Source organism: Periophthalmus magnuspinnatus, chromosome 21, assembly GCF_009829125.3.
Source record: "Periophthalmus magnuspinnatus isolate fPerMag1 chromosome 21, fPerMag1.2.pri, whole genome shotgun sequence".
In the NCBI taxonomy this organism is placed as follows: domain Eukaryota; kingdom Metazoa; phylum Chordata; class Actinopteri; order Gobiiformes; family Gobiidae; genus Periophthalmus; species Periophthalmus magnuspinnatus.
In genome coordinates this window covers 4,211,262-4,221,466 of record NC_047146.1, presented here as the reverse complement: position 1 = coordinate 4,221,466, position 10,205 = coordinate 4,211,262, and the positions used below count along the sequence as shown (strand labels likewise).

The 10,205-nt window shown below is 39.1% G+C and overlaps 1 protein-coding gene and 1 long non-coding RNA gene across 2 annotated transcripts; one reads left to right on the top strand and one right to left on the bottom strand.

Annotated features, from left to right (window-relative positions):
- Nucleotides 1-1,301: 1,301 nt before the first annotated feature.
- LOC117389476 (plancitoxin-1-like) lies at nucleotides 1,302-5,658 on the bottom strand. The gene is made up of 7 exons (XM_055230715.1): nucleotides 5,549-5,658; nucleotides 4,867-4,934; nucleotides 4,453-4,545; nucleotides 3,937-4,104; nucleotides 3,262-3,450; nucleotides 2,724-2,836; nucleotides 1,302-1,661 (listed from the first exon to the last, which is right to left on the bottom strand). Exons 1-7 carry the CDS (start codon nucleotides 5,656-5,658, stop codon nucleotides 1,371-1,373), a joined length of 1,032 nt encoding a protein of 343 aa, XP_055086690.1. The 3' UTR covers nucleotides 1,302-1,370.
- A 1,099-nt stretch (nucleotides 5,659-6,757) lies between these two features.
- Nucleotides 6,758-7,608, top strand: LOC129457292 (uncharacterized). Its single transcript, XR_008649178.1, has 3 exons — nucleotides 6,758-6,821; nucleotides 6,907-7,037; nucleotides 7,532-7,608. It is a non-coding gene; the product is annotated as an uncharacterized LOC129457292 (long non-coding RNA).
- The last annotated feature ends 2,597 nt before the right edge of the window (nucleotides 7,609-10,205 follow it).

Here is a 10,205-nt window from a genome sequence, read left to right as displayed (position 1 = left end):
CTCTGCTCCTCTCTCCTCTGTTCCTCTCTTCTCTGCTCCTCTCTCCTCTGTTCCTCTCTTCTCTGCTCCTCTCTCCTCTGTTCCTCTCTTCTCTGCTCCTCTCTCCTCTGTTCCTCTCTTCTCTGCTCCTCTCTCCTCTGTTCCTCTCTTCTCTGTTCCTCTCTTCTCTGCTCCTCTCTCTGGTGCTCCTCTCTTCTCTGCTCCTCCCTCCTCTGTTTCTCCTTCCTCTCTTCTCTGTTTCTTCCTCCTCTCACCTCTGCTCCTCTTTCCAATGTTATGCCCCAAATAAAATCCTTTTTTGTTATTTTTTCATCATACAGCAGAACCGTACACTTCATTCCTGTAGAGCCTCAGCGTGTGTTCAATTTGTTTTCAAAATATAAAGTTTATTCATTTATTTTCACATGTGATACTGTTTTACGCAGCATTAAACACAATGTCACAATCTTTACAAACTTTTAAAGGCTCTATATTACAGGATTTGAACATCTGTGCTCTTCTCCTTCAGATATGATTTAATTTCTCTGTTTTTTGTGTTTATCCTTTGAAAATACTTTATTTTGTGCATTATTTCATGTTTTTTCCTTCCAATTACATAAAAAATGTGTTACCAGTGGTGGAAAGAGTACTGCAGTTTTGTACTCAAGTAAAAGTACAGATACAGGGCTAAACGTGTACAAATACAAGTACTGCTGTCAAAATTATACTCAAGTAAAAGCAAAAAGTATACATGAAAAGTATTACTTGGTACAAGTTACATCTACTAGTTTATCAGTATTTAATATAAATTCCACAGTTTAAAGTTGAACGTAATAATTTTAAACCTTAACCTGCACATTCTCTGAGCTCTGTCCAATCAGAGCAGACGATGCAGTTTGCACAGACAGGTGAGACAGGTGAGACAGGTGAGGCAGGTGAGGCAGGTGAGGCAGGTGAGGCAGGTGAGACAGGTGAGACAGGTGAGACAGGTGAGACAGGTGACTGAGACTTGTGCTGTACTCAGTACTCATGATTCTAATTGTCATTATTACATTTCTTGAATTATGCCAAATTACAAGCACAGGTTTAAAATTCTACTCAAAAAAGTACAATTACCCATAAAATCTACTCATTACAGTAACGTAAGTATTTGTACTAAGTTACTTTCCACCTTTGCTGACTGCATAGTAGAGGACAAAGACAAAGCGGAGACACTTGTGCTTGTAATCTATGTTTTATTATTGACTGTCATTTAAATGCATTTCATCATTTTTGACCATTTTTCCATCTGCAGGACCTCACTTTTTCCTTATTAACTGTCGTAACATCTGGAAGATTCAGACACTGATTCAGACAGCACAGAAACACAGGGACAGACTGGGATCTGGACATTAACCAAAGGAGGCAGTGCGGGTAGCGTCAAACAAGTCAGAGTCGGGACAGGTCAGAGGGCGTTTGCGACATGGCAGCTGTTTACTGATGAACTTCTTGAAGGCATCGTTGACTTGTGCGTCGTTGATGCACAGAGCTCCTCCCCAGCGCTGGTACTGTGACTCAGATCGGTTCACGTCTCCGAAACAGGTCCAGGCGATATTCTGTCTGGTGGTCACGCCCCATTTGGAGTGGTCTTGCTCGGTTTTCCACGTGGCCGGGGCTGTGCTGATCTCCTCCACGTTCATCACCTATTATGGTTGTCAAAAGTAAACTAGTATCAAAAATATATACTCAGTTTAACAAGTATTGATACTGAAAAAACATAACCATGGCAAAATTGAACTTTTCTTAAACAGTAATCTTGAACTTGAGTTTGGAACTTCTAGATAAACAGATGAGGTCGCAACATCAGCAGTGAGTTGCTAAATTATATTAGTGTATTAGTGTTATTACAGTCTTAAAAACATCTGGACAGTGGTAGCTTTAAATAAGAGGTTTCTGGGGCTGTGTGGACCTGAAGTGTCTTTTAGTCTATCGTCCCCTGCCAATGCCCAATAAACAAATGAAGCCAATTGAGCTAGAAGTTACAGCTGCTAATCTGCAACCACGGACCATATTTGGTAGCAACGTTGTCAATCAAACCTGTTGCTGGAGAGAGCGATCTCAGTGAAAGAAGGCCTTTGCACTGTTATTAATGTTCATATTGTTATTTCTGGATGAAACAGTGAAATAAAAACCCCAGCATCATGTAGAGCAAGTAAATACGAACACTAAGGTCAGAATGATGAGCCTGACAGCAGCAGTTAGAGAGGAGCCACCATTGTTCGATGGAAAGTGAATTGGAGAATTGGAGTCGATGGAGCTGAAACACGCCCGTGCTCACTTTCTATTTGGAATGTGGCCACTTGCAGGTAAGCTATGTCCATTTATATAAGTCTATGGCAACATGGACAACAACGTCATACAGAAAAATGAAAACCAAAGGTACCTCTGTTGGTGCTTTTCAGATCCTACTATTGATTTCATTGTACTTTGCCATGGAATATCCAAAAGGTAAATTCACAAATGTTGAACCTGATCAAAATATCCAGCAAATAGATCCAAAGTTTAGCTTCCCCCGTCTGTATTACACATTATTGGCCAATAGAATGAAGTGATGCCCTCTGAAAAGTATAATATAACAAGATTCAACAAAGAATGACATTCATGTTGCTGATATGAATGTCATTCTTTGCTGAATCTTCTTTTCTTCTACTTTTGCCATGTGAACTTGCCTGGTAGGTAGATGCTTGAAATGAAAATGTTCTGACCTTCCATTGCCCTGTCGGGCAGAAGCTCTTATCTCCTCCCCGTTGGCATCCCCAGGTCTGAACAGACATGTCACTATTGAATGCATTGGCCAGCTTCACGTACAGGTCTCCATCTGAAAAGCACACGCACAAACTGAAAAACAAACATTTATCAACTACGCACAGATGGGGTTTTTTTAAGTGCCAGAATTACAACTGAAAATACAGGTTGCCAGAGCCTTAACGTGCAAATAGAGGACACATACAAGTGTTTCTCATTCTCAGTATCTGCACAGGCCATTTATCACAGCTTTACATGAGTTAAGTGGCAGTTTGTGAAGGAAAGTCGAAAAGTACAAAAATACAGAGGATAGAGTTTTAAAACAGAATCCCCCATCTAAGTCATCACTCCGTCATCAACACATATCTATGCCCCATCTATGTCGTCAGACTCCATCCCTCATCATGAGACGCCCCTGGGCTGTGACCTCGGGCCCCGTGCTCTGAACCCGCCCCTCTGCTCTGTGTCTGCAGGTCTGGGTTAGCTCCTCCCTCTCACCACTAGCATTGTGTCCGAGCGGTTTGGCCATAAGGTTTAGTTCCTGGTTTCCTCTGGTGTGCATTACTCGTAGTTTGCTCTGACTTGTGGAGGACTTGACCCATTTGGCTGCGTTCTTCAACTCATCTGGAAAAGTGTCGGGAAGGTCGTAATCATACGGATACGCCTGGATGTTCTGTAGATGTTCCCCTGAAAGCAGGAGGACAATGGTCAGGACAATGTTTTGTATTTATATTGAGTCTATTTTAATTTAACTCCTTATTTTTACATATGATCATACATGATCATAGTTTATTGATGGTTGTAAATGCACAAATGTTGAACCTGATCATTTCAACCCAAGAACCCAGAAATCTGCAATGTTTGAACTATTGTTTATAAGATGTTCTGTAGCTACGTGAGAGATAAATAACAGCTAGTCCACATTTGGACCAGTTCTGCTATTTTCCATCTCTGCACTGGTATCGGTTGATATTAGGTACAGTACCAGAAGATCTCAGGACACACACACACACACACACACACACAAACACACATATATAGGATATCGGTAGTACCGATATCTGAGCCAACAAATTTTTCAGGATCAGTGCCTATACCGACGCCAGCATCTGATTGGTGGATCCCTAATTTATCTTAAATAATGGGCTTTAAACTGGTGTGTCTGTTTCTTACCTAAACCTTTGAGCTCAGAGAAAGGCAGAGACACACACATGAAGCTCTGGCCATTGACATTTCCACTGTCAGGCCAAAAACGGTTCTGGTCCCTCCTGAACGGGAACTGAGGAGTGCTGTGAGTGATCCACAGAGCAGTCTGAGAACTGATGTCCCCCATCACCACACCTGTACAGAGACAGAGACACGATCTGTACAGAGACAGAGACACGATCTGTACAGAGACAGAGACACGATCTGTACAGAGACAGAGACACGATCTGTACAGAGACAGAGACACGATCTGTACAGAGACAGAGACACGATCTGTACAGAGACAGAGACACGATCTGTACAGAGACAGAGACACGATCTGTACAGAGACAGAGACACGATCTGTACAGAGACAGAGACACGATCTGTACAGAGACAGAGACACGATCTGGACAGAGACAGAGACACGATCTGGACAGAGACAGAGACACCATCTGGACAGAGACAGAGACATCATCTGGACAGAGACTTATGCCCTCTGACCTTTGCTGTGTCCAAACAGTCTGATGTTGGCACTGGCTCCTGGAGGCTGGTCACTGTAGCTCAGAAACCCGAAACTTGGGGGCTGAAACAAAACTGAGGTTTAAGATTTTTTTTATACAAAATATACACATATTTATCAACTACTCTCACCACAGGTCATCCTGACAGCCCATGTGCTGATTTGGTTTTATTGTCAAACGCCATTTGTCTGATTGTTTATCCCTCTCACCTACAATGATCTCACTGATAACTTCATATAATGCTAAGTTTAATCTGTCTATAGTGAAACACATTGTAAATGTGAAGTGGTGGTACCATGGAGTGCACAGAGCGGAGCATGGGCTGGAGCGTGCGCCCCAGAGGGCCGTCTCCATCACTGATGGCTGAGCGTATACGGATGCTTCTTCACTGTACTGTCGAAGTACATGTAACTCAGACCAGTGCGCCTGTATTCCACCACAGGGGATTTGTAAATGATGAACCTAAACAGAGCATTATGTCAGGATGGCAAGGGAGAAATGGCTTTAAACAGCAAAACTGTTTGAATAAATTTAGGAGCTTTTTCATACCTCGGCTTGCTCCATCTACCATTTATTGAACAATAACTTGAATATCATGACAGGCCCATTGTCAAAACTAGATACTCATTTGAGCAGGTATCGATACTAAGTCACATTCATAGGACAGAAATGAACCTTTCCTAAATAGTTTTAGAATGATCCTGAGCTGTATCAGAACAAGTATAAGACACATAGACTAGTACACGCCCATTGACCACTATGAACCTCCTGCACACTGATTACACAGATATAAGGACACACAGGGATGTAAAAGAAAGTACCATTTAATGTTGAAAATCACATTCTAGTCTAAAAAAGGAGTGTTCTTTTCTTATCATCGTGGTATCAGAATCATTATTGAGTATCGAGTCTGTTCCTTAGTATTTGAAATTTCAGAATCGTGACAACACTAATTCACATCAAGAATCTCTGAACATTTAGTATTTTTCTTTTATTCATTTGTATGACATTACATTTCTCTCATTTGAAACATAAAACATCTGAAAACAACGTGCCATGAGCGTGCAGTGACTCACCAGTCGATATCGTTGCCCTCTCTGTTTTTACAGCTCACATCAGGAGGTAAGCCAAAAACACTGAAGGTGGCGCTGTAGAGCAGCACCAGACTCAGTGTGATCCACCACATTCTCCTGCAACTCCAGGCATAGACTACATTAGATTTATATTCTGATCAGTGTTTCTGAGCAAACACACAGACTCCCTGAGCGCTCTGTTGACCACTGTGAGCACCATCAACTTACAAGATCTATTTAAAGAATCAAATTACATCAGTAATTTCCATCAAATTAATTTTAATAAGAGATTTTATATAATTACAATGAAATAGACAAAGCTCTTGTCCATAACCTGTCTAGTATATTAACACTATTAGAAGTATATTTAGTTTAACTGTGGCAAAATATGAACTGCCAACCAAACCATGCCAACGATAAACTAAATTTTGAAAACACAATTAGCTTTTTTATATGAAGCTCTGACTTGTATTATGAGACTAGAAACAATATTTAATGATCAATATTTAAAGATATTTTTAAATAAATGACACCAGATAAGCACACATCTGCACACAATGAAACTTAAATTTCACCTCTTTTCCTGTGGTTGAACACTTTCTTAGGGTGGGACTCTTGTTCTGGAGGAACTGAGACATGCACATCTTTAAGAGAGAGTTTTGTTCACATTATATAATCTTCACATTTTGCACAATGACATGTTGTCATGTCCTGTCCCTTTTTGTACCTCCCCACTCCTTCTCGTGTCCAAGCCTGAAGCTGGGTGGAGATTTTTGGCTCTTCCCACACACACCTGGGACTAATCACCAATCAACCACACCTGAGAAGGATAAGAGGAGCCAGGACCTGACACCCAGCTAAGATTATTTGTTTTTGTTCATCTTGAGAATGTATTTTATTTCATATTATAGAGTAAAATTTCCATTTTGTAAGTTCATAAAATAGTTAAATATGCATTTTGCAAGTGTTAAAACATTTAAATATGAAAATTCATGATTGATAAACAAAAGCTTAAAAATACCCCATAATAAATGTTACTTGATTTGAGTGTACGTGATGACGTACGCACGTATGAGAAAAGAGAACGTCCGAGAAGCGCGAAAAGATCAGACTGCGCTGTAACGGCAAGAACAAGTCAATGGAGAGAAGCTCGTACGAAAATACAGAAACATTAGTGAAAGCCGCGTTTCAGCGAACTCTGAAGATTTTCCCCCTTGCTCTGGAGGACTGCTGAGGACTCGAGGAGAACTCGGAGGACTTAACGCACAGCCTGGGGGTGAGTTTTCACGAAGTCTTCTGATAACCGCGCTGAAAAAGAGCTAAGCTAAAGCTAGCGCCGTATTTGTGCTACTTCACTTCAGAGTCAGTTGGACAGAGACGGTGTGGCCACGGACGAGTCTGCACACTCACCTGTGAGGACGACAGACAGGAGAGCACATTCTGTGTCCCATCTTCAGAAATCTTTTTCCACGTGAAAGTGAACGACGGACTGGTAGGATTATTCCACGTATTTTCCCATTGGACTTTACATTGAGCTCCAACGCGCCACCGTAAAACTGCAAGAGCATAATATCAAACCCACTGCACTCCTGTTCTGACTTTATAGTGTTGAGGGAGAAATTTTAATATTTATTGAAATTTATTTTGATTCCTAACAATTTTCCAAAATAAGAAAAGTCTAAAACGTATTTACTGTGAGTTTGTCGTTTGTACACTGTAAAAGCAAACACTGTAAAAATATTTAAATGTACATTGCATCTTGGTTCTCATAATTATATTCCTCGGAGTTATTTGTTCAATTTAAGAGCTAGAATCATACTTCTACCCTAGACAAAGGTTTTATTCATTGAGATGTCTCTTTTACCATTGGTTAAACTTTCATAATAACGAGCAGCTTGGTAAAAGGGTTACGTCCGTGTATCTGTGTGGTTCTCATTGCTTAGCTCTGTTCTTGTTTTTATTTACTGGTTATTCTCGCTCCACCAGATCCTGCTCCCTGGACCTGCTCTGCCCTCCCGTTTCCGACCCTGCTTTTCCCCACCGCCAGATGAAGGGCAGATGAAGCTTCAAGAAGCATCGAAGCCTTTCATCCAGTTGTTTCATTTCAGTGCAAAGCTTCTTGAAGCTTCATTTGCTCTAGTAGGACATCTACTGGACGCAAAAATATCAGTTGGCATGATTTTGAAGTGTGCGGCATTTTGCAGGAAGTCTGTTAATAAAACTGTCAGCAAAATAAGGAAGTGCGAAACATGTATACTGTAGTGGTGGCAGTAGCGTGTGTGTAGCTCCGAGGCCTCGATACGGGACGTCACATCACTCCCCCCGGCCCTGTCTCAGACCCTGCTCCTCTCGCTTTCACCTTGGACCAGGGCGCTCTCCCCAGTTCACACTTTGATCTACCGTCTTTTTGCACTTCTGTTGTAATTAAACACTGTCAAACTATTCCCCGAGTTGTGTCTTTTTGGTCTCCCTTGCCCGTCGTTATGACACGTATACTGTAGCACTCAAGTGATACAGTGAAAATTACATCAACTTTGTCTGTAAAACATATAATTATAGTTTTAATGAGCATTTCTACTACTCGGTGGTTATTATCCTTAAATAATAAGTTCAAATGAATAATAGAATGACAGAATAATCAAACTGAGACTTTAAATGTGGCCTTACTTGTTCCTGGTGCAGTAGTTGTGGCTTCATCAAGTTGATGCTCCGCCTGCTTCTTGCTTTGTCATGATGCGCATCAGCAGATCTAAATGTTTCTGTTTGTTCTTCTGTTTCCACGTTGTCCGACGCCTATTCCATCCTAAAAGAACCGCATTTCTTTTTTATTTTTTTTATTTTGGCCTTGTCATTGTTAGTGCCTGTTGAGTATTATTGTGCCATTATTGTGCCATTATTCTGAAGTGTCAGCTCGCAGCGCTCTGCCTCATTCGTGCTGTTTATCTCCACCGTAGCCACGCACTGCCATACTTTTTTTTTTAAATCACGTGTATAGTTTAGTCTTTATATTTCAAATTCTATGCAAAGTGCTTGAATATGATATTTTGATAGGATTAACGCCGCTAGCATTTATTTATTTTTTATGTAATCACGTGTATAGTTTATATAAATTATACATGAGTACACAGAATTTCCGAATGAAAAAGATTTTTTTTTCAAATACACAAATATATAAACAAGAACAGCAGCAACGTGCAAAAATATTAAAGAAATGTAGAAAAATACAGTACAGTAAATTTATATTTTTATATTTCAAATTATGAGCAAAGTGCTTAAATATATTTTGTTAACACTGCTAGCATTTTTTAAATTATTATTAATTTATTACAAATATATAAACAATGAACAACGGCAAGAGGATTAAGCACTACATTTCATTACATTTCATTTCATTCATGTGCAAAAATATGAAACAAATATAAAAAAAATAAATACAGTAGTACATTTTAAATTCCAAATTCTGTGCAAAGTGCTTTGGTTTTCAGGGCTTTTGGGTTTGAACAATAGTTTAAAGAAATTATATAAGATGACAAAAGGGATTTAAATGCAGCAAGTTTGGGAAAATTTACAACAATGAATATGATATTTTGAGAGGATTAACACTGTTAGCATAAACATCAGTGGCAGACATTATGAATGCTCAAGATTATTTACACTTTCTGTGCATCTGACAGGTTTCATGTTGTATAATTCTGACTTGGTTTGGTGGGATAGAGCCTGGGATAAATCTCTGTCATGTTTATTGTTTTAGCCCACATCATTTAAGTGACAGTTTGTAAGAAAAAGCTTGAAGAAAGTGTCTACAAAAAGAGGAAGTTGGAGTCGCTCTGCCTTTGCAACAGACAACACAACTGACAAGCAATTTAGACCTTCATTTAACAAAATAAATGTGTTCTTATTTATTTTTTTATTTTGTGATTACATTTTTATTCAAGTACCAATTTCAACAGCAGCTGTACAGGTTATAATCCGATTGTATAATAATAATAATAATAATAATAATAATAATAATAATAGTAATAGTAATAAATACACATTGAAAACAAAGTAAATACAAAATAAACAGAGAAATAATACAGTCTAATAATATAGTATAATAACAAAAAATATATATATAAAAATAAAAAATAAAATAAAGGTAATGTATTCAGATCTCGATTTTGGCTTGTAAGTTAGACCAGCAAAAAATGTTCTTATTTATTTTTATTGGTCAATTTGCGTCCCTTGTTTGTATTATAGTTTCTGTTGTGTCTACTTCACTGTCACATCTGCTGCTCGTGACCAACTGGGAAGTAAAATGATAAAAACTTCAAAAAAAAAAGTCAAACTAGAAAAAACAAACAAAAACTAAGCAATATATGTTTGTAAATGCGTAACAGTTAATATAATATAGGAATAAAATATAATGGCGTCCTTATATGTTCTAGTGAAACAAACAGTCTGACCTGACACTGAAAAACGAGCTGTAATTATGAGTCCGCACAGCAGGTGGAGCCATTTGACCATTTAAGAAACCTCCTCTCTGTCAGGATAAATAAAAAGACAATAGCATCAGAAAGTAGTGCCATTATTCAGCCCCAAAGTCGTGATTGTTGTCAGGGGAAAGACTTTAAGACATAAGATTAATGTGATGAGTTTGTGGAGCTGATCCCAAACAAAT

Excerpts from the sequence above, each read along its gene's own strand:
- LOC117389476 (XM_055230715.1), bottom strand. The coding sequence starts at position 5,658 with ATGTGGTGGATCACACTGAGTCTGGTGCTGCTCTACAGCGCCACCTTC. Across the intron at positions 4,935-5,548 it reads GAGGGCAACGATATCGACTG|GTTCATCATTTACAAATCCC; the intron begins GTGAGTCACTGC and ends TGCTCTGTTTAG. Across the intron at positions 3,451-3,936 it reads CTCTGAGCTCAAAGGTTTAG|GGGAACATCTACAGAACATC; the intron begins GTAAGAAACAGA and ends TCCTGCTTTCAG.